The 24,416-nt window shown below is 41.9% G+C and overlaps 1 protein-coding gene across 1 annotated transcript; it reads right to left on the bottom strand.

Moving 5' to 3' along the window:
- Positions 1-134: 134 nt before the first annotated feature.
- Positions 135-24,186, bottom strand: DDX58 (DExD/H-box helicase 58). The gene is made up of 18 exons (XM_032205362.1): positions 23,753-24,186; positions 23,478-23,609; positions 21,369-21,547; positions 20,233-20,383; positions 18,618-18,743; positions 17,666-17,779; positions 16,408-16,561; positions 15,274-15,532; positions 14,526-14,688; positions 13,559-13,660; positions 11,298-11,455; positions 10,841-10,976; positions 9,808-9,956; positions 8,401-8,491; positions 7,517-7,687; positions 5,781-5,932; positions 4,272-4,418; positions 135-2,495 (listed from the first exon to the last, which is right to left on the bottom strand). Exons 1-18 carry the CDS (start codon positions 23,856-23,858, stop codon positions 2,181-2,183), a joined length of 2,805 nt encoding a protein of 934 aa, XP_032061253.1. The 5' UTR covers positions 23,859-24,186; the 3' UTR covers positions 135-2,180.
- Positions 24,187-24,416: the final 230 nt, after the last annotated feature.

The raw sequence follows: 24,416 nt of genomic DNA, 5'->3' as shown, positions 1-24,416 counted from the left end.
TTCTTTGAATAATCTACAGGAGATAGAATGAATGCAGATGCTGTCTGGTACTGGCAGTCTTCTGTAACCCAGCAGAATAGCGCTGGTTTATTTCCCTGTTTTGTTATCAAGAAGACAATTTACCACGCTTTCAAGATTAATGTCAGCAATTTTATGGTAGTTACCAACCAGTGATTACAGTAATACATTTGTTGAAGGCAGTGGCTGCCCAATCCCCAAAACATGTATTTGTTTATGAACAGATAACAGATAACTCAGAGATAAACAGGGTTAATAAAGCACTTACTCTTAACTGTATTTAGACCAACTGCTAAAACAACACAGTGGAAAAAATATTATACCCTCCTGTTGTATTTTCAGTGCACTTAGCTCCAACTGTATCTGAGGAAAAAAACAGTGAAATTAGTTCTGAAAGAAAGCAAGAGTCTTAGACGGAGGGTAGAGAGTGCACTGTGCCTGCAATAGCCAAATGTTGCTTGATTATAACAAACAGCACTGCTGAGGTCACCTCTGGGGTACTATGTCCAGTTCTGGACTCCCTGGTAGAAGGGAAGGGTGAAAGAGCTGGGACTGTTTAGCCTAGAGAAGAGGAGGCTTAGGGGCACCTTGGCTATTTGTGTGTACAAATACCCAAGGGGAAGGCGTGAAGAAGGCGGACCCAAGCTCTTTTCAGTGTGTGCAGCAACAGGACAAGATGCAATGGGCCACCAAAGGAAACAGGATGTTCCCTCTGAATGTCTGGAAACACTTTCTCACTGTGAGGATGACTGGGTACTGTCACAGGTTGCCCCAAGAGGCTGTGGATTCTCCATCCTTGGTGGTATTCAAAAGCCATGTGAATGTGGTCTGCTCTAGCTGTCCCTGCTTAAGCAGAGGACTAGATGGCCCACAGAATTCCTTCTACCCTGAACCATTCTGTAGAGCATCTTGAGAGCTGTTAACGTGGTCATAATCTTGAATGTTTTTTGGTAATAAATATGTAATTCTGGGTTCAATAAAAAAATAAAATCAGATACTCTCAAGGGCCAGCCTTCTTCCAGTTCTTTGTTTCTAGTATTTTTGGAGGGGTGGCATATCCAATAATAAATCATCTTTATTCATTGTTCCATGTTTCCTTTTAGAAGCAGCTATACGAACAGGACATTTACTGGGTAAAAGCTATATCCAGAATAAATCATTGTAGGACTGAAGTGCAGGCATTATGTATGGTGCTATAGAGCTTTCACAAGAAAAGGCATGGACCAAGATAGAACATGAAGCATCACTTTAAAAGATTTTTGCTTTTAATGCCTTGTGACAACGTTTAAAAGACCATCCCAAGTCTCCCTGACTAGGAATTAAGTAGTTTACAAAACATTTTCCACTCTTAGCTTATCATTTGAGGTGCTTTCGGCTTAAGAGTTCAAGTGTATAATTAAATGCATAACTCTTCTATGTTAATATCTTACTGCACTACTAAATGTAGAAAGTAAACTACATTTCATCTTAGTTCCAAAAACTTTGAAGATTATGCTCTTTGAAGGTATCACGTAGAATCAAGTGCTTTATAATTTACAGTTTTAACATTACCTTTCATAATTGCATCTGTAGCAACTTCTGTTTTTTTCTTGGAGAAGTCTGGGATCTAGGTGAGGGGAAGGGATTTAAACACTAATGTTTAAACTCAGTTCTGATTCCAACTCAGCTGACAGGGCACCTATAGAATCAATATCAACATTGTGAGAGATTTCAAATACCAACCCCTGAGGCAAAACATCAGGGTAATCACCATCTAAATTAAGCCGTCACCTATCTTAGACGGCACTGTCTTGTCTCCCTTGCAGCTCATTAAGGTAAGCAACACATAGAAAGGTATCCATTCTGCAACTTCAGCTGTAGCAAGCTGACAAATATGCCATGATAGAAAAATGCTACCATTTTAATAAAATCAGTAAAGATTAAGATCTAGATAGTTAGGCATATGTTGGTCCATACTTACTTCATAAGTTCTGGTGAAACACTTAATAAGATAGCTTTTGTGTGTTTTTTTTTTTTTTGGTGGCCATACCAGCCTTTTGTTATCTAGACAGATGCCATTGAGGTACCTAGCACACACACAGTATAAAGAACAAGTATTTTTTATACAAGGAAATAGGAGATCATTTCCTTTTTCACATTAGTGTAGGAGAGTAATAGATGCACTAAAATGGTGGGTACAAGTTGGACATTTCTTCAACATCAAAATTCTTCAAAGAAGAATTAATGCTTTTCCATTTCTGAAAGTCCATTTGTGTTCCAGTTGCAGTACTCTCCATTACGAAGCTTTTGATTTTGATCACTGGTAGATTGTCAAATGTCAGGTACTTCACTGTGATTCCCCAGTCATGCTGGCAATTATTATTTCGGCAATACATCTTGCTTTTTTTCTCAAAACCATCAAACTGCATTGGTTTCTTATGAGGCTTTGTTATATAACGCTCCTTGAATGCTTCTCCTAGGACAATGTGATGAGAGTCCTGAAACAACGCACGTGCCAAAAATGGTTAATTGTAGAAACACCTTTTGTCATACTTCCTGACATTTCCCTTCCCCTCACAAATATCATTTCAGTCGTAAAGGGCTTCTCAATACTTGCAAGTCTCACCTTCCAGCCCCTCTTTGCCTTTTTTTTTTTTTTTTTTTTTTAATAGTTTGTTATATTTTCATTAAATACCAGGTACCAGAAAGGAGCAGGGCTGGGACTATCAAAACCAGAACTCTTACATATCACCAGCATATACACATTTAACTTAGCTTCTCTCAAAACCACGACTGCTGTTATTTGAGCCTTGTGCATAAAACTGAAAGCCATCTGAACAACAGATGACCTGAGAGACTCCTGCTTCCCACAGTTTTCTGTGAGTTATGATGCAAATAATTTGCAGAGGTAGCAAAAGCCACACTAACAAATTATAGAGGTTACAGTTATTTACACTTGTTTGTAACGTATTATCAAAGTTTGTTTCAAAAAAAAGCAATATGAAAGCATATACAGAACTTAAGGTGGAATCTGAAAACTCTCAATCCCTTCTGGAAATGCAATTTCTGTTAAATCTATTTAGGCTTGTAAGTTGGCAGAACTGAGTTTAGAGGGATTATTTAAAATGTTGGGGGTTATTTGCATGACACTAAGCAAAAAATCTGTTTTCTGAGCTCTCAAAATTTGCACAGGTATTGGTGATAACCCAACACCACAGGGAAAAAAAAAAAGAAAAAAGTGACAGAGTTGCATGTTAGACGCATCTTGTTATTTGGCAAAGAAATGAAACTTTTTTTTTTTTTTTTTTGTAAGGCTGAGCTATTTCAAACCCCTGTCTATTGACTTCACCAGGGCAGAGGAATAGTGAACTCCCATCAATAGTCCAAAAACAGCTGGTAAAAACAAAAAGGTTTTCTTGATTAAAAAGGAGAGTGCCTGGAAGCAAGTAATCATAATGCTCAGCTGTGGCTTGAAGCACCTTATCACATCTGTGCTTGTCAGAACAGCACGAATAAAAGAGAAGGATCTTAAAAAAAAAAAAAAAAAAAAAAAAAAAAAAAAAAAAAAAAAGCAGGAAAGGCTCAGAATATCCAGATAAGGCTCTCTCACGATTACCGCACCCCATGTGCAGAGTATTGGCTTCCTAGGCCTACACAGATTCTTCAAGTTCAGAAGTACAACAAAAATGTCCTCATGAGATACACAGAAACAATGTGAGCTACCTATAAAGAGTGGAAAACAACAAAATACTGAAGGATTGAAGGACTCCCCTTGCAAAACCCTGGTTTGCCTTGCCTTTCAATACACAAAAGTGGACCATAAACCAAGGTGTGAGTGGATCTCAGTACTTTGTGCTGATAATTTTCACTCAGCAGAAATAGTGAGAGAAATGTCAGCTGCAGGAAGAGGTCCAGGAGAAGCTTACATTAATAGGGAAAGTAAATATCCAGCAGTTACACTAAGAAGTTACATTATTAAACGTCACATGGTTTCCTGCAAAAATACAAGGATTTTGTCAGAAGGGAATTCAGGAATCCTGAACTGATTTCTGTCATATCACATATTTGCACACCTTGTACATCATCAGCTGCCACCATAATACGCTACAGAAGCTGTTACGACTGGTCCTGGGGCTTACTGATATACCAATATTTCTTGTCTTCCCCAGTTGGCACAAAATAGCTTACTTTCCACACAGAAAACCAATGCTATTGGTCCAAAAATGCTGACTTCCCTGGAGTTCATGGATGCAGATTTCCATACAGAGGCATACCTTTATAATTCTGATGTCATCTGTACTGCAGGCATATGCTTTGCATTTTCCACACAGGAGGTTCTTCTGGCCTTCCACTACTTTAGGTTTTATTTCTTTCCTCCTGGAATCTCGTAACACCCTTTCCTTCATTTGCAGATTATGTATCTTTAAAATTAACAGATAAATACAAATCAAGATCATAAAAGGCATCGCAAAATTCAGAGGAGCACCAATGTCTGAACACAACTCAAGATGGCTAAGTTCTCTTGGTAGGTAATGTCTGGGGACCCATTACTTATGAGGAAACAAACCATGCCCTGTTCTAGCCCAGAAAGAACATGGTATGTATGTCAGATTAGGCAACCAATGCCAGAATGAGTCTTCGGGATGGGCAGTGTTCATGCCATTGCTCTCCCACCTGAGCACATGGCCCTTTTGGTCATAACACTGTTAAAGTCCTTATAAAATTTAAGTCATGCGAGACTCCCTACAGCAGAAACAGCACTGCTGCTCTGGGCAGTCCCTGGTTTGTAAAGAAGGCTCCAGAAGGGCCTCCAGTGAGGCCTCAGGTGGGAGAAGAAGCTCTGCAATGGCTACAGGGCCTTGGACACCCCTTGTTACAACTCAGACTATGAAAGCTCACATGGAAACAGGGCAAACTGCAAATCCACAGGGATGTGGCAGAACTGTGTACAAAGCATTTTTACTTGCAGTGACTGTGACTGGCTTCCTCCTGCCCTCCCTGGGACACTTGTTACTAAGGCCTAGGAGGATCCCCACCTGTCCATCACAGCTGGCTTAGCCCAACACACATCTTTACATGTCACCTCAGATCCAAGGGTTCCTGACACTTCTTCCTCTGCCCCTCATAATGTTTTCTGATCTGCAAGTGCGTGGTTCACAGCACAGTTAATGTAAAACACTGTATGCATGCTGATTGTTCCTATAACGCTTGTTTTCTGTCAAATATTGCTCGTGGCAAAGATGAACAGTATTGTAGGCAGTACTGAAAAGGTCACCAGCAGAACAGCATGCACAAACCCAAACATCATCCTGTTAATATCCTGGTCAATGGTTTCTTGAAATCGATAAACCTTAGGCATTACAGCAAATAACTTAGGAAAACACTTGTAGTGGCCTGCTGTTAAGGAAAAGTGCTTCTGGACATGGATATGGATGGACATATTACCACCAGCTGCACAGTTTAAGTAATCCCATCTGCCCATCCACAGTCCCAAACAGATAAAATATTTTTCTTCTAGTAGACAAAATAGTTTATATTTAATTTTTTAAGCTGAGAAATTAATAAATTCTACCTCAACTTTTAAGGCTTCTGCAGTTCCAACCCAGATGACATTTTGCTAGCTAGTGGTATACACTATCCCTTCTCTGCTGGTCCAGCCTCTGTCTGAAACCAAGCACAGAGCACACTTTCCTCACATTATCATGTAGTCCTAGATAAAGCTGTGGTAGATGAAGGAAAATACACACTGTACGTGTAGATTTTAGGACAAAAATATAACAAACCTTTTTTGCAAATGTTTCTTCATCCCATTTCTGGATCTCTTCAACAGCTTTATTCATCATTTCTTCCTTATAACGGTTGCATTTTTCATTCTCAACCACTTCTGTTTTGCTTGTCACAAGGATGCACTTGCTGCCTGCTGCCCTTCCACGACCTATACAGCAACACTTTCATCCTCATTAGTTACTCTTAACACAATGTGCAAAACTAGTAGCTATGCCATAAAAGGGCATTAAGGACTTTCCGTGTGGCTGCTCATGTTTCCTGTACTTGTCTTCAAATTTATATAGCACTGTTTCCTGAACAGCATTCTCTCATCTGTTTCTTCCCTGATCATAAACCAGAACAAATAATTTGTACCCTTCTAGGCATCTTCATGCCTATCTCCCAGCCTCTGCTGTATTGCCTGCTTCTATGGCCTGCCTCAGTTAAGCTCAGGCATGCTTGACACGCTTCATTTACTGTACAGCATCTTGCAGCCTTCTTTGGAAAAAACAGGGTAGAGCAGAAAAGTTCTTACTATTTTTTTCCTCTGCTAATTGGTGTCTATCAAAATAAACAGATAAATAAATAAAAAAAATATCACAAAACAAAACAATGACAACCAACAGCAAAGTAAAACAAACCAGCAATGAAGAACTGGAAATACATTGCTGTCAATAAAAAGCAAGTGCTGTCTCTTCAATCTGTTGGTGCCTACTGCTTGTCTCCTTTTTGCTGCTGTGACACAGGCAAACATGGATTTCATACCAGTTCAGAAATACTGCACTTAGAACAAGTGTCCTCATTTATTTTTGAGCTCCAATCCCCTCCAAAGTCATGACTTTATGCGGCGTAAAAAGTTACGTAGCTTATTTTCTTTGTATCTTCAATGGCATATTATGAACTAACACTACTCTTTCAGCCATAAGCCAAAACAAGGACTATTATTTCTTTATAGGACAAAACTCAAAAATCACAGCACACAAGCTCTGAAAGCAGAGATCTGAGTGCAAAAGAGATCACATCTCATCAGATTGTGAACTTAATTACTCAGGTGATATGATAAAATATTGCAGGTGAATCCCTGAAAGACGGAGGCAGGTTTAGGACATCTGGGAATGTCAAGTAGAAGCAGTATTTAGTGTGGCTCTTTTTTCCCCTCTAGTGGCCATATAATAAAATCACCTAGGTTTGAGACTGAAGTCTTAGACTCCAAGCAAGCCAAGACAGAAGCTTTTTTTTGCTCTTGAATATTAGAGGTCTGTTATGCAGTGACCTAGTGAATTATCAGTGGGCACAAAGGGAGTACCTGTGTTGGTAATTGGCCACTGAGTAGGGGAAGGTCTTTGGGAGAAAAGGCAACACGTGAAACTTGATTACAGCAGTCCTTTGTAAATTATCACAATCACTACAATTCGCACTATTTTTGGCTACAGTTTTTGTAACCATACTTTTGTTTGTATATTTGATTATTCACTTGAGGTTTGCTCTTCAATAGCTCAATAGCCATGTGTGCCATGGTTAATTCACATGGCAAAAGAAAAGCCACACAACATTAAGGACTCTGTTCTGTGAACAAATTTGTTACATCCAGTCCCATCATTTATCTGACTGTACTCAAAAGGCACAAAGGAACAACAGTAAGCAATGCACATATTGCTATATTATTTCTGAAGTGCCATTTAGTAGCACTTTTAAGTCAATTTCTAGGCCAAAAGAGTAAATAAAGCAAAGTAATAGCTCTGAATTTCCATACCTCTGACTTGGATCATTTTGGTCACGTTACCGGAGTATTCATAGAGCACAACAAGGTTGCACTGGACAATATCAATGCCTTCATCAGCAACAGATGTAGCAATGAGCAGCCTGTTGTCCTTGCTGGTTTTGAACGCATCCAGCACACCCTTCTGGCTTAGGAGGGTCATACCTACAGTACCAAGAAACTGAGTCAGGAAAAAACACCAAAAGGTTTCTTGAGCCAGCTACCTGTATTTGCTGTTGCTGAAGTGGTACGTGGAAATTAGTACATCTTTCTGATATGGAAAAATACTTTAGGTTAGCATACCCCACTGGCTGCACACAATACCCACTGAACAGCAAATATGTTGATGTGCCACAATAATTGTCATCCTGGGAAAAAGCACCACACACACAGCACCTAACTGATCTTAGTTAATGAAACCCATGCAGATTACTTATTTTAAGACCAATCTAACTCTTAATTTAAGCCATTTGTACTTCATGTACTGTGATTCTGTGATTCATTTTGGGTGCTGCTTCCACTCCATCATAAAATGTCTTTGTACCACCAAATACAAAATTAGACAGGAGACTGTAAAAGAACACGGAAAATATCATGAGAAGTAATCACAAGGAAAACAATTTGTGAATTTCATTTGAACTAGCAAAAGAATCCAAAAGGAAAGGGCCACAGATGTTTCTAACTGCTGCTTTAACCAAAGATCCTAGATGGAAAAAGCCAGCATCTACACAGAATTGATTAAAAGTCTTCTAGATACTGAAGAAATCATAGCATAAATGATCTTCTGCTGGTTAGGAACACAGGAGCAGTAAAACAATTTTAGCTCTGTAGCCAGAGCATGTCTGGAGACTGGTATTCCACAGAGCAGACCTGCATACCTGTTGTTTGATCTCTTCTTCCGCGTCCCATCAGAACACCTGGCTTTATGTAGCTAAGGATAGGGTTTTCCTCCATACACTTCTTCAAAGCCTGGAAAGCAAACCAGGGAGTTAGATCGCCATCCAGATGAAATGCCAGTTTGGGACAGCTATGCAGAACCTCCCTGTCCTTGCCTAGGCAATTAATGCTTCTGAGAACAAAAGGCAGAAAAGAAGGTAAAGCCATATTTCAGCAGGGAAATTCTACAAGTAGGTGAGGGAACACAATCACTATTGCAGCCCTGATGCCAGATCTGATCACGTCACAGCTGGTTTCCTCTCTTTTAACCCTCCCAACATAAAGGCTGGCTAAAGTGCAGGCAGCCTTTCACTGCTAAATAGTATGCATTCCTTTATTTTTTTAATGTTCTCCTGTAAGCCAGTAGATCACTGAATACTAGAGCTCTGGGATCCAAAGGAAATGAAGCACTACTTACAAACTGCACTTTTCCACTGCACAGTGAAAGTAGCATCTTCAAACTGTCCTTATGTAAGAACGAATTTCAGCCAGACTAAAGTAGGCTTTTGCAAATATCACAGAAAGCTGCCAGGAGATGCTTGGTGTTGTTAGTCTGGACCTTACCTTGCATTTAACTTTTTTTTTTTTTTTTTTCTGTTTTGTAATTCATCCAGCAAGTCTATATGCAAGGATGAAATGGAGATTGGGACACTCAGCCGATAAGTCTGTTTACAGTAGCCAGAGATTATGACACATTGCAGCAAATGTCTAGGAGCTACTGAAGCTAATGATTAGCAGCACAGTTACTTCAAGAATGATTTTGTTTTCTGGGAACAATGTAGTGGAATAGTGAAAAAAGATCACCCAACCTAGATCTTTGATCCCAGGCAAATATAGAATAGATCAGTGCATCAGAAGGGTCCAGAGAAAATCTGTTCCACAAAGTCTTCCCTTTTCCTTGATCAAGAACACATGCTAGGGCACAGACCTCCTTTGGGCCTACAGGAATCCTCCAGGACACCTAAGAATACCTCTTGATGTGCACAGTCAGTAAAAGAGCAGAGTTGCTAGTTGATAACACTGCTGTACCAAGGCCAAAAATCTTGTAAAACAACTAGCTAAAACTGACTTTGTACCTAAAGTAAAAAACTGACAGCTTAATGATCAACTACAACCTGTAACAAGCAGAAATGATGAAGAACAACATCCCTTATCTTGTAGCTTTTAGGAAAAATAATAACCTCACCCTGCTTCAGAGCACCACTGCTTAGGATGGTATAGAAAGATAAATATTTGCTTAGGAAGACATGCATATTTTTACATTTCCAGATCTAAATGGAAAGGAAAATAGATGAGGCATTACATTTTATCATTTCCCATTGTAGGAGCTTTAAAAAGAGATGTCTTACAGATACTAAGGCTCTTGTCTTAGCAAAGAGAAGAGTGCGAGTCTGTGGGTTATAGCGGTATGCATCATCCAGGATGCAGGCAAGCTCTTCCAGTTTAGGATTCTCATTTGTTTCGTCTTTTGAAAGGGCAATCAGTTCTGGTTCTTTCTCTGGAAGAAAATAGCATTTTATTCAAAAAGAACTAAATCGCTTTCTTTAATGCAGGAAACAGAATTCTCACCTCAACCTACTTTCAAATGCCACCCGTATTCTCTTTAGCTTCTATTTTTACTTGTATTCTTTCAGATGCAAAGAAAAAAAGCTATTGATTAAATGTAACAAAACCCTCAGAAAACAATTTTTGAATCTCATTTCAGAATACATTTTGTAGCAAACTACAGGATCAGTTCTAATCAGAACAAACTTGGTTTCCATTTCTTCAGAAACAACTGGCACTAAAGGGCAGACACCCCAGTGATGTAAAACTGCAGTCAGCACTGCAACACACCACGTCACAGCCAGGTTTACAGCACACTGTTGTGAACCCAGAAGCTAGACAACTGCTCAGCCTCCAAATTTCAGTAAAAGAGGTGTAGAGGTCTGCCTGCTGTTTGCCAGGAGCTCATGGCTTGTCCAGGAGCACTGGGCAGGGGGAGGCTAGGCAGTGCTGTGATCAGTGTATGTTGCCTTATCTAAAGCTGCCAGCACCTATCTGTCCATCTGCTTGTGAAGCATCCCTCAAAGGATACCACGGCCTTATCTCAAAGGCTGGCACTTAAGAACCTACTACAGCATTTACTTAAAACTACCATTGCTTCCTTAGCTCCTGTGGTAGAGATTGTAATCCCAGAAAGTGAGGACCCCCCCCCCCCCAACAAACCCTAGTACTACCTTTGTGCCCACAGGAATAGTACAAAATACACAGGAAAAGTACAAAAATTCTAGGGAAAAAAAAAAAAAAAAGAATTACAGCTATTCTGAAAAAACAACTTGAATTACCCTACCAGAAGCCCTTTTCCTTCCTGCAGTTGTCAGAGGTGACTGTGTGAAATACCTTGAAATTTGGCCGTCAGGTGTTGCTCTAATTCTGTGTATGGTCCATTCTTGACATTTGTGAAAAACTCGGTCAGGTAGGATAAAGCATCTATGATGCGGGCATCTTCACTGATGATGAGGGCATCATTGTATTTCTGACCACAGAAAAAGACACACACACTGAAGCTTCACTTTCCATGGGACAAAGGATGAATGCAAATGTTATTTAGGTAGATTACATATTACAGAATTGTGTTGTTCTTCCATTTGCATGGCAACACAAATGTTACAAAGGCTCCTCTGTGTTATACTACGCTTAGTGAGTACCTTAAGACACAGTTCCTAGAGGATGCATGCTTTAGCCTGTTTCAAAAAAGATTATTAGGTTAAAAACCTGCTCCTCCATGCACATACCATTATCAGGAGGAACAGGAGGGCAGTATCTCTGTATGGAAGAACAGAAGATATACACTTACCCGCAGGTGTTCAGTGCAAATGAAAAGGGCTCTACATATCCTGCTCTCCTCCTCTTTGTCTTCTAGCTGCAGCAGTCTGCATTTCCTCTGAGTGACAACTATCCAGTGTTCATAGTTCTGTGTTCCAAAATCTTTCTTGCTGTTTTGGGAGACAGTATCTAGAAAAAGGGAGGAAACAATCATTTGTTTGCCTTGTTCATCATCACAAATAAACAGAACAGTTGGCCAGAAGACAATGCACTTTCAATGAATTTAGGTCTAAAAAGCCTAAACAGAAAAGCACCGTAAGATACAATCACTGAACTGCTGAGGCTGCAAGCACCTCTGGTGATCTTTAGGCCAAATACCTGCTCAAAGCAGGGTCACTTAGAGCAGATTTCTCAGGACCACGTCCAAATCAATTTTGAGTATTTCCAAGGATGGTGATGTCACAGCTTCTCTGGGCAACCTGTTCCAGTGCTTGACCACCTTCACAGCAAAGAAGTTCTTCCTGATGCTAAAGGGGGATTTCCTGGGTTTCTGTTTGTGCCCACTGCCTCTTGTTCTGTCTCTAGGAACCATCTGAGAAGAGCCTGGAACTGTCTTCTTTATTCTGTGCGTTTCAAGTTACACCCAGAGATTAGGCTAGAATTAACCTGGTACAATTCAGTTGAGGATCTATGTAGATACAAACATTTGTAAGGCTTTTACCAATAAAGTTGGAGTTCTCTTTTCCTGTAAGAATCCCACAGTATTCAAGACACTGTAAATGCATTGCTCCTTGGATTACCAGCTACTCAATAGTTCAGTAATCATCTGTTATATGGTCCATGGTACTTAAAGGTCTATTACCCAAAGGGCTGTTCTGGAGCCAGAACTAGCTAGTACCTCTTTGTTTTGTCCATACTCTGAGAACTTCATAAATATCAGTACTCTGAGGGTCCACAGAAGGGAAGGCAATGACATTTTATGCAAGAGGAACTGTGACAGGGAGATAAGCTTCAGAAATATTTACTTAATTTGCTGTACAGCTTGGAAAGTTTGTTGTGCAATTTGAAAACAAAAATTATTCTTTGTTTTTTATTGCCTTGTTTTGCTTTCTAATTCTCCCTTCCAGCCATGGAGTACAGTTCATTCTCCAATATCTGGAAAGTGGGGGAAAAGTAATTAGGAAAATACGGAAACAAGGAAGACAGGCTCAAGGCACCCTATTCAGTTTGCAAAGGCCAGTCTAAGTGCAGACAAAATCCTTTAATTCAGAGACGGACTCGATAGACCAAGGCAGATCCTGAGCATAACTCTTCAGGGGTGTCCACTTTGCGCTGTAGCTCTCAAACTGTATATAAGACCATTTACTGGACACCACTTAGGAACCCTGCAAAAGCAGACAGGATCAATGTCATTTCTGCAGGGCTGCACAATTCAGTCTCCTGACAATGCCACCCATTGGTTCTTCTCACAACTGTGCATCTGCTTCTCTGCAAACCTGCACATCTCTGGCAGCTCATGAAGCTGGGATCCTGCAGACAAATGTCTCCTTTCTTTGGCAGCTGTATCCTCTCTCTGACGGTGTTTCTGTTCCACAGATCCTCTTCTGCAAAATTATCTTAAATGCTTTCATCAGGAAATAACAGAGGCTTGGTAAACAAAGGAAACAGGGGAAAATGCAGCCAAAAATGTGAGAACAAAAGGCTGACCAGAAAAGGTGGTCAGGGTACCCCTACAAAGAACTCTGTGTGCAACTCAGAGAGACCAGAGATACTGTGTGAAGAAGTCTCAGTGCAGCAGAAGAGAGAGAAAACTTTCACGAAGAGGAAGAACTTAGAGCAGTCAGAGTAACACAGAGGCTGAGTCCCTTCTCACTTTCATTGACGGAGACAGCTAGGAATGAATCATCTGGAGAAATGCTTGAGTGAGAACTTCCAACTATCTCTCATCAACGAAATCCAGCTCACCACATTTTGAAAGCAAGCCTTTTGGTAGCTTTGTTTCCAATTCAAGCTGATGTGACAGTGTCAAAAACACACCATTCTTAGCTTCTAGAAACACAGGTTGAAATCCAAGCAAAAATATTCAAGGTTACAAAATTAATCACAAGTAACAGGACAGTATGTGACTCTTCTACCTGTGATCTCTCATGTAGGTAATACTGGTTAGAGACAAGTAAAAAGGAAGGAGGAGAAAGTCAGAGGAAGATAAGTGACTGTTGTAGCAGCCATGAGGATTTACACTGATGTAATCGATGACAGAATCCCAGTTATAGGCATGTTATAGTGCCTTACCCACTGAGTAAATTGTCCTCATCAGTGCCTCTGTCTCGGACATCAGATTTGAGATAATAACTGCAAAGGGATTGTGAACTCGTCTCTTAACCAATCTGACATCTAAAGACAAAAAGCAGAAGTGAGTGGTCAGTGGCTTCAGTAAGTCGAATGTTTTCCTGGGCAGCATAGAACAAATCCTCATCTGGAAGAACACTACATACAATGCTCTGTGCTATCATAATGATGTTTATTGTTAGTAAGCATTATGTTTGTGCAGAAACAGTTCCCAGTCTTCAATGGCAGAACTGAACTGACTTTTCTGCCTTGCTAAATGAATACCAGACACTGCAGCTCAGCAAAGAGAAAATTTGTTTTTTCCTGCTGTTTTCAGTACCATCCCCTTCTGGAATGATGTTATGACCACATGGCTCTTCATGGGAAGAGCCAGGAGAAATTTAAGTATTTCCTAGGAGGGACAAAAAAAAAAAAAAAAAAAAAAAAGACACAACATCATCCACCTCATTTCTCTACCTTTCATCTCTCAACACATTAATCTCAGCAAAGTGGTGGCATGGCTGTGTTGACCCTGAGGTTGTCTGATGGGAGCTCTGTTTGCAGTATGTGACACAGCAACGTCATCTAGTACAGATGATGACTTGCAGCTGATGAAGCTAAGTCTACATGGTATGGTCTGCTTTTTCTGCAGGTTCAGGGATGCTTGTGCTGGCTCTTGTGGTGCTGGCTACATTGTTTTTTGCCTGGTCACATGAATGAGCCCTAAAACTGGATGCAATCTGTGCCCAAACTGGCATTGTCTTACTGCAGGGCAATGCTTAAGTGCATGCTCAGACCTCTTTCAAGCTATCAGGAAGCAAAGCTCCAGCTGACTTATAAGCTCTTAACTTCACCTGACAAAAGTGGGTCAGATAGCTGAGTTATTGGTGGTGCTTTGCATCTCAGAGGAAAATGAAAAGGAAACATTTACCTATTTCTGGCTTGTTCATGAACCTTTGCAGTTCTTGTATGTTCTCTCTGACAGTGGATATGGCCTGTATGTCAAGGTAGGAGCAGAGACTACAGATGTGCTCTATTGTTTCCTCAATGTTCTTGGCATTACCAACTCCAACAGAAGCAGTCAAACCTAAAATCTGAACACACACACACACACACACACACACGTGAATAGCAGTGTTGGTCCTTTGTCACAAGTAAAAAAAGACTGGAGGTGCAGTTACCAACCAACGAATGGTCACTGTCTTCAAAAACAAGGAAACAAAGCAAGCAGCTGAAGTGCCTGAAGTCCTAAGTGCCAGGACTTATTCTTGAGAGTCAGACCTTGACCCCACTCATGCCTTCTCCATGTTGGTCAAGCCTTCTGTATTTAAACTGCAAATAAATTATCCAGCTAATTTAATCCATCAACAGCTGCATTTGCCTGTGCTCATCACACACAGAAACAGCAAATCCACACCCAGAGCTGTCCTCCACACCCACTCCGAGGAAGTGTCTTTACAGCAGTTTCTTGGCAGCTGAAGGGAAGATGCAACTGGGGAAAATAGTTTGGAGGTAGCTGAAGAAAGAGAGGAGTTGCAGGTGCTAGCATTTTCATTTGCAGCCATTGATAAGTGGGAGTTTGAACTAGACTAACACAGAAGGCAAAACTTCAGGCTTTGCTGACCACACTGCAATATGTTTCTCATTAAAGTTTCCACCACTGCCAGGCTGAGCCTTACCTGTGGCAGTTGACTTGCAGAGGAGTTAAATTTCTGCTCCAGATACCTGGTCATTAACACGTTGTAAGGGTGGTTGCCTGTAGTGTTGTGGCACTCATCGAATATCATCAGAGTGAAAATGGAGAGCGAGGTAAGGGACCCGTCCTCGAAGCTATTCACCAGGATCTGGGGTGTCACTACGATGATGTCACTATCCTCTATAACTTTTTCGACAGAGACATTTGAAAAATTTTCACCACTAATTCCTTGAACAGAATATCTAAGAAGAAATAAAAGATAATGTATGAAAAGAGGATGTTCTGCAAATAAAAACAAACAAACAAACAGCTAGAAGGGTTAATTTTCAGCAAGCCCTAGAGGGAAGTAACTAAATTAAAAATGTTGGAACCTATAGTCTGACCTGCAGAAACTGAGAAAAACAAGTGCTGAGAGTAAAAAGCTGGATTTTCATCTCCCATTAAATGAAATATATTAGATTTGAGGGGTGGTGACTTTGTCCATTTAAGCTTCACCTGTCAGTTCACAGTCAAGTTGTATTTGCAGAACCTGCCCTTCACCTGTTTTCTGTGTACAGCTGGTAGCACATGACTGTTTTCTGTCCAGCAGCCTCCTTTTCCCATAGCTATAGGAATTCCTATATATTTGTTCAAAATCAGAAACTGCAGGGTATCAATACTCCCCTAGGAAATTTTCAGTTCCATCTGAGAGGTTGACTGCCATCTGAAGAAAGGTTGAAAGGTTGAACAAGTTAGGATCCTTTCTTTTGGAAAAGAAGGAGATGCTACTATTTGAGAACAAGATGCATCCCAACTCTGGTGCTTCCAAGTGCCTTGTCCTTGGGAGCAGAGCTGCAAGGAGCCTCCAGGGAAAAGACACGTCAGCCCTTCTCCAGAGGCAAGCACAGGTATGCTTTGGCTATTGCCACAGATGCAGTACAGCCAGTGTGTGAACTCACCAGAGCTGAGGCACCACGCTCTTTTCACAGCACTTAGCATGTTGACTTGTCATTCTTACCACAAACCATCTCACATTAGTGAGAAACATTCCTGTCAGCAGTTAAACCATTAAATTTTGCCTGAGCTGCAGCTGACTGAGAGTATAGCTTATCTTCTGTGGAGGCAGAATTACACTTACCCTTGTCTTTCAAAATGGTGCTTGAAGACATTTTTCTGCTGTTCATACACTGGGACTTTAGTTGCAAGAAAGACAACTTTCGCCTTTCGTCCTGCAGGCATGTTTTGGAAATGGTGTTCGCAAATCAGAATTGAGACGAAAGTTTTTCCAGATCCTTTAAATGAAGAACATGATGAGTAAGGCACTAGAGTGAAAGGTCATGCTTGTAAGCAGGGGCCTGTCCCCTGTGCTTGTCATCTGGCCCTTGAGCAACAGGGAGCTGGCAAAGGGACTGTAATACTGCCAGATGCTCTTGGTGCAGGACCAGGGCCTGCACATCTCTGTTGCAGGTCCCAGACAAGTTACACAGCTCTGTTCCACAATGCACAAAGCTGAGTTCATAATATGGCATCTCCACGTACCCCAGAAATGATTACATGGAAAATAATGGAGTACAGAGGGCATGGGTGGCAGCAGCATCTGCTTCATGAAAGAACATGCATATTCTCTAACATATTTTGTTGTTAGTAATGGACAATTTCTGATTTTTTTACATTCACTTATTCTGGTTCACCTCTACTTTTTTCCAGTGTTGTGCAGAGGAACAAGGAGAGTGCTATGCTGCCCTTTGGAGGCTGTCTTTTCAGCTAGGTGGTCATCCCTTTCTCTCCTGCAGTCTCAGTCTGCAGACACCAGGTGAAAAGCTGTCTGCAGTGTTATTCGTTCTGTTTGAAGTCACTAAGTGTATTTCTGTTCCTGGTGTGCGCTACCACATGAGGCCAGGCCATGGCACAGGTACCAGTGTTTTCAGCCTCAGTTCTTCCCGTTGTAGCCTTGCGCCTCTCAGATTTCTCTCTTCCCCACTAGCATTCAGGCTCAGTGTGTGGAGCACCTGAGCTCTTCTTTGCTCTGCTGCCGCTACCCCACCTGCTTCTGCAGCATCTGGGGAGAATCAGGCTAGCAGCAGAGAAAATACGGTGGGGAGAAAGAGCTGAGTGATCTCTCTTTTGCTGCTGATCTTCACTATCAATTCAGTACTGAGCTACTGCAAAAGTTCCCTGTGGTGGTCTGGTGCTGCAGGCAGCGAAGCACAGAGTCTGACGAAGAGTCTGATGGGAATTCATTCTGTTTTTCCTAAGGGTTGCAAGGCAAATTGCTCAAAGACTCTACTCTTGCAGGGATGTCTGCTTTTAAATAAACAGCTGGAAAAGTCTGACTCAGTCTTTACCCTCCTCTGTCCTTCACAGCACTCTCTTCCAAAATACTTGCATTTTCTTACCAGTAGGGGCACATATTAAGGCATTTTTCCCATCGATAGCAGGCTGTGCAAGTTCAATCTGGTAGCTCCGAGCCTTCTTTGTTTCATAGGCAGGTGGAGGTTTGCCAATTCCTTCTAGGAAAGATTGCAAAAACATGGATTAAGCATCATTTGTCAAAGAGTGTTTCAACAGAAATTGATAAAATGTATTGTCCCCCACATGCTTAGTATCCAAAATGATAGAGCTAGTGTCCTTGCAGTCTACACAGGGCATTCTCTGATGGAAAATGCTTTTTACAGGACACATGCATCAGACAAGAATTGTATGTACTTTTGATGGTAGGCTTTTGTTATGAGATTGTTAGCAGATTGTGCTTCCAAAAATGAAGTCACTCCAGCATCTTGGAAGACAACTCTCACCTTGACTGGACATCTTTAACTCAGAAATAAAACATATGGACATATTTTTCCCAAAAATATGTGTACTGAGTTCAACTTGTATTCCTTCAGCCTTCTGCTTCAAAGACTTTTAAATAACAGTCTTACCAGAGGGCTTGTATTACAGAACAGTATGTAGAATCCACAGGCGGGACAAAATTTCACATATGAAATATGTCAGCAACTGTACAGATCCTTCACAGCCACTTTCAGCTACAGAAATTGGCTGACATCAGGTCTTGTGTGCATTGGTTGTATCAGAGAAGAGATATAACAACAGCCTGATGTTGGAAACTTCGTTGATAATGTGCTGATGGAACAACTCTGCATTGGAAATATGGTAAATGGAGGGCAACCTCTAACACATGTAATGTCCAACATGCAATACTTCAAACACTGAAAGAGGAGATAGCAAAATCAAGTCATTGATTTGTACTACATCTTCAGTGCCGTCCTTTGTGGCAAATCACATCTGCTTCCTCCAGGGGTCTAAAGGAATGAAGAATCCCCACTGTAAACTGTTGCTAAGTCTTACCTGCAGCTGAACCAAGATTTTCACTGAGATTATCATCAGGTTCTGCTTCTTCAGAATACGTCATACTGGCTTCAAGGCAGTCCTCAGAGGCATCTGTCATTTCACTGTCAACATCTTTGGCATTATCTGTACAACGACAAAAGAAAAAAGTCATGTTAACTACCCTTTTGATTTTAAAATGCTGTATTTGCTGGGATGGAAAGGTGAAAGAGATGGTTACTAGCATGGAAAAGCTACACTAAATGATGCTGCATCCAGGCTCCCTGTTACATAAAATGCATTGCATTCAGTGTTGGTCTTAGGAAATCCACAAACTCAATGCATATTTAAGTACCCCTTAAAAAGTAAGGGAGAGAATAGACGTGTAGAGACAAGATTACTGATCTAATGTGGACATTAACCACAATTAAACACATGTAGGAGTCCAAAGAAGCTTTGTAAATTCAAGACTTTGTTCTCCCTTTACCCTTATTCTTTGGAAGGACCTAGAAACTGTAGGACTATCTATATACTTTATTTGTATCTATCTATCTATCTAAAAGTATCTATATAGTATCTATATATATGTATATATAGAGAGAGATACATATATATATGTATATATATGTATACATATATATGTGTATATATATATATCTATATATAAAGTATATATATTATCTATATATAAAGTATCTATATACTTTATTTATATCTGTATACTTTATCTTATGTGATGATATCAAGACACTAGAATTTTCTTTCGCCCTGTAAATATTTACCTTTTCAAACAAATTTAAGTAGGCTTTGCAAAGAGTCTCACTGTGAACAGAACACACCAAGGCAAAGCACTGTTTTTGGAGAGGGGGAAAGAGCACAAATGTGCCCTAATCCAGCTCCTGAAAGCATATGTTACCCAGGATTAAATTCTACTGGTAACCCTCCTTAACTGCTAGCATTAAAGCACTTCCAGCATGTACGATATCACTTCAGTCAGCTTTAAACTAGATGTAAGCAGATGCTGCCCCAGAACAGTGAGAACTTTTACTTTTAAAATATAGTTGTTATCCGTATCATATATATAGCCATCAGCTATGTAAAATAGTATCTATATATTTGAAAGTATTATTCTTATATATTTTATATTGAATTTGTTCATAATTTGATTAACCATATCAAACTAAATCCCCAGATAAGAAATAACACACACACACATTTGACTACTGCAATAATATTTCTTATTCTGAATATTTTCATGTAAAAAGCCACTTAAGAGTGGCTTGTCTAACAAATAAAACAATCATTTATGGTTTGGGAAAAAGCAAATACAGACATAAAGAAATAGAAACCAATTTATCCAAAACCAATTGGCTTAATGTTTTAGTAGTGAAATACATATATTTAATTTTATATAAGAGATATTTTAATTTTTAAGAAAGAATATTGCTGGTTTTCTGTTTTGTTTCATTTTTAGCATTAAGGAGAAATGCAGTCTGATGGTATCCTTTTAAATTGGTCTTACTCTCCTGAAGAAACAACAAAACAAACAAAAACAAACAAACAAACAAAAAAAACCAACAACCTGTCTTGTTACAAGAAGAGAAAGAGAACATCATAAAAACAATTTGAAGTTTACCTTCTCTTATATCCCACAGTTCACTTGCACTATAATATCCTGTGGTATCTAGTGCCAGCTGAAGGCTTTTTGGCCAGTGCTCCTTATCCGACCGACAGAGACATTCAATGAGTTTAGTTATGCCTGCTGCTTTGCTTCTGTTTTCGCTAATCTGCATGTACAACAAACAGAAGTTGCTGTTGCTTGTGAGTAATCAAAAGCAATTCTCTGACATTTTGATTGATTTATATTGTTTCATGTTCAGTAGAAAATTACATTTCCCTCCCACAGAAGAAAAAAAAAGTCTCCAAAAAAATGTGGTCATTTACCTACTACTGCTGCAATTCTGCCTGCCTAGGTGTATACTAAGATTAGCTGGACTACATCAACAGACAGATTACTTGCTTAAATATTTAGAACACCATAAAGCAAACTGTGTGGCAGGCCTGATATTTAGTCAGAGGCAACCTTCCTAAATGTTATCTCTGTAAAGAAAAAACTCTTTTAAGATAAAATAGCTGCAAACAACCCTCCTCAGGAGTCACAAGGAGCAAGAACACCTTACAGACTCCTTCACCTAGCATCAATAATTTATTATTACCAATCACTCATTAACTACCACACGTTAGTGTTAATTGTTATCAGCCATCAGTCAGTAATGACACTGAGGTAACAGTAAAATTGCTGGGTAACAGTAAAATTGCTTCACATCCAGAAGTGTTAAAAACATCTGTGACACTGCATTTAGCTAATGACTTCGGACCAGAAGGTTTATTTTACTCTATGGGCATCTCTTTGGGTGCTGACAAAACTAAAAATGCCATACAAAGTTTCTAGGGTTTTCCACAGTCCAGGTAATAGTCTATCTGAAACCCCATTACAAGTAAGAATCAGTTTAGCTGGTATCCAATTGCCATTTTGCCTACATCCACCTCTATTTCTAGGAGGCTTAATGCAGCATGAATGCTCCAAAAAGGGGACTACTGCAAGGCACAGCAAGACACCCATTTGACCGCAACATGGCACCTTCCAGAAGCCCTGAGGTCTCTTCTCTGGAGCATCGACTCTGCAAACGTATGTGTCTGGGCACAGACAATGCCGAACATTTGTACAGCAGCAACACCAGGCAAATACAGGGGTTTTGCCATTAACCAAACCTGCTGGATCTCTTCGCACTCCCTGTCTATCAGGCACGTGTTTATGTAGGGAATGAGCGCTACTGGGTCGACTTCTAACATTGTTGCCTCTATCCGCTTCAACAGCTGTCTGTGTAACTCCAGTTTTTCCAGTTTGCTGAAGTCCCAGTTCTCAATTGCTTCTGCCAGTCCTGTGTAACCTTCAGGAAAAAATGGGTCAAAGAGTTACTATTAATTCAACTTCTGGCTAGAATACCCATGTGTGAGCTGCAATACACTTTCTTAGCCACTCTGGAGAAACAAAATTGTTTTGGCTTGTGACTGACAAAAGTCTAGGCCAACAACAATTTTTATGGATTCAGTGACTATTTACATTACCACATCTTCATATAAGTCCTGGTTTTGGCTGGAACAGATTTACTTTTCTTCCTACTGGCTGGTATGGTGCTGTGTGTTGGACTGAGGATGGGAAAAATTTGATAACACATGGATATTTCAGCTGTTGCAGAGCAGTGCTTGCACAGAGCCAAGGACCTTTCAACTTCTGGTGCTTCCCCACCAGCAAGGAGGCTGAGGGTGCACCAGGAGCTGGGAGGGGACACAGCCAGGACAGCTGGCCCAAATGGACCACAGGGATGTCCCGTGCCATGGGGTGTCATGGTCAGCAGTAAAACTGGGGGAGTTGGCTTGGGGCACTGCCTCTACTTGGGATCTGTCTGGGCATTAGCCAGTGGGTGGTAAGCAATTGCATTGTGCATCACTTGCTTTCTATATTCTATTGTTATTGTTTTCCCTTCATTTTCTGTCCTATTAAACTATTTTTACTCAACCCATGATTTTTTTTCACCCTGTTTTGATTCTCGTCCCCCTTCCCAGTGGGAGTTAGTGGGAGAATGAGCAAATGGCTGTGTGGTGCTTAGCTGCCTCCCGGGTTAAACCACAATATGTGGTTTAGAAAAGACTTTTGCTAAAAGAGCAGTAATACTTGCAAGGAGGACAAAAATGCTATAAAAGGTCACTCACTGAGTGTGTTCCCTTAAGTGGCCATTACAACCCACTTCCTTTGGTCCTTACAATCCTCGGATCCATTCAGTCTTTGCAAATACTCCTACATAATTTTTCCAGAGCACAGACACTGCTCTGCATCACGAGAGCCTTTGGACCCCTTTGATTTTATTCACCATCTACGTTTTATTCCTGTCCTTGGCTCCACCCTCATTTAGTATTTCCTACCGTAATGCATTCATTTCAGAACCCTGACTGAGAACTAGCCAGACGACTTCTGCCTAGTTAGACAGCAAACAGCTGAAAACAATGTAATGGGACAGAAAACAGCAGGGAATACCACATACACGACTTGCATGATTTGTCTTGGTTCAGAAGAGAAGGAAAGCAGGACGTTACCCCAGAGGGACAGTGGGAGCACAGAACAATTTCCATAGCTTTTTCTTGTCTTTTGGAGGAGCGGGAGAGCAGTGTGGGTACTTACCATCATGGTGTCTTTAACCTGGTTGTCACCTATCTCTTCATTTGCCAAGGACAAGAGTAATGCTCATTTCTAGTTTAAGGCCAAAGAGCTCTGTTAACTGTTGCAACCCAAAATGAAAGTGAGTAAATAGCACTTGGGGATAGCACTTGGGGTCAGTAGGCAGATGTTTTCAGTGTTTCTGCTGGACACACACCAAACCAAATGCTATGAAAATGTTTAAAGGGGGCATTTTTCTGGAATCCCGGGATCAACAATATAACACCATGGGAAAAAGTTGCCCTAGAACGAATATTTGCTTCACAGGGAGGGCGGGACAACATCCAAGCGGTAAGAAAGCCAGCAACAACTGCTCCCTGAGGTACCGTAGCCATCGATGCAGTAAGTGAAAGCAGAAGTGGCTTTTCTCATGAGACCTGTGGAGATGAGGTTTCTAACAAATCCCCAGCAGCAACCTGTGACAGAACCCACTCCAGGAGAGCGGAGATGCCAAACCCTGACCACTTTACGCTTCCACCATCTTTTTTTTTCCTGCCACCTGCGGGGACCTCACACACCCAGCAGCCACAGCTCCCCGGGGGGGCTCCCCGTGTCCTGAAGGGGGGGTGTCCCGGCGGGGGTCCTCCTCCTTCCCTCACACCCACCTGCGGCCAGCATCGCGTCCAGCATCCCTCGGAACCACCCCCGGGCCTCCAGCTGCAGCACGGCGTCCAGGAAGAGCGCGGCGGCGCCGCTCACCCCCCTCTCCTCCTCCTTGCGGATCCTCTCCCGCAGCTCTGCCGCAGAGAAGCGCTCCCGTCAGGGCTGCAACCCGACATGGGGGGAATCGGGGACACCCCCGGGGGGCACCCCGGGGCCCCGCGGCCGCGGGCAGGGCGCTGAGAGGCCCTGGGGAGGCTGTGGGGAGGGGGCGGCTCACCGTCGGGCAGCCAGTCCGTCATGTTGCCCAGCACGTAGACCGGGTTGAGGCTCCGCTCGATGTAGCGGCGGTAGCACTGCAGGCCCCGCTTCTCCTCCGCCGTCATGGCTGGGCTCCGCCGGCCGCCGCCCGGCCCGGCCCGGCCCCCCCCCGGCTCGGCACAGAAAGGCAGCGAGGCCCGGCGGGGAATGGAAAACGAAAGCGGCCCCCGCGGGGAGTGGAGATCGCGGCCCCATCCGCAGCCCGCCCTCTGGCCGCCAGCGGGCACAGGCAGCGGCTCGCAGCTTCGCGAGCCTCCTATCGCCACCAACAGCCCCACCGGGACACCGAGAGACGGGCCTGGGCTCCGGCACAGCCGCTCTCCCACTCCGCCTCCTCAAAGGGAAACGGGGAGAAAATGCGATGGAAAGGGCTCAGGGGTTGGCGTAAGGATGGGGAGAACAAGAGAGTGCATTGCCTATCACTAGCAGACTAGAGCGGTGAGAAAAAATAAAAGGAAATGAAAAACACCTTCCCCACCATCCACCATCCTCTTCCTCTTCCCCCCAAGCAGTGCAGGGGAATGGGGGCTGCGGTCAGTCCCTGACACTTTGCCTCCACCACTCCTTCTTGGTCCCTCTCTGCCCCTGCTCCCCGTGGGGTCCCTCCCAGGGATGCCGTCCTT

This window comes from Aythya fuligula, chromosome Z (assembly GCF_009819795.1).
Source record: "Aythya fuligula isolate bAytFul2 chromosome Z, bAytFul2.pri, whole genome shotgun sequence".
In the NCBI taxonomy this organism is placed as follows: Eukaryota; Metazoa; Chordata; class Aves; order Anseriformes; family Anatidae; genus Aythya; species Aythya fuligula.
This window is presented reverse-complemented; position numbering and strand designations above follow the sequence as displayed.

Bases quoted from the DNA above. Each gene is read 5' to 3' on its own strand.
- DDX58 (XM_032205362.1), bottom strand. From the start codon at position 23,858: ATGACGGCGGAGGAGAAGCGGGGCCTGCAGTGCTACCGCCGCTACATC. The intron at 14,689-15,273 runs GTAAGGCTCAGC...GTGTGTGTTCAG, and splicing joins CTGCAAGTCAACTGCCACAG to ATTTTAGGTTTGACTGCTTC. The intron at 9,957-10,840 runs GTATTTCACACA...ATTTTCTTCCAG, and splicing joins CCTGACGGCCAAATTTCAAG to AGAAAGAACCAGAACTGATT.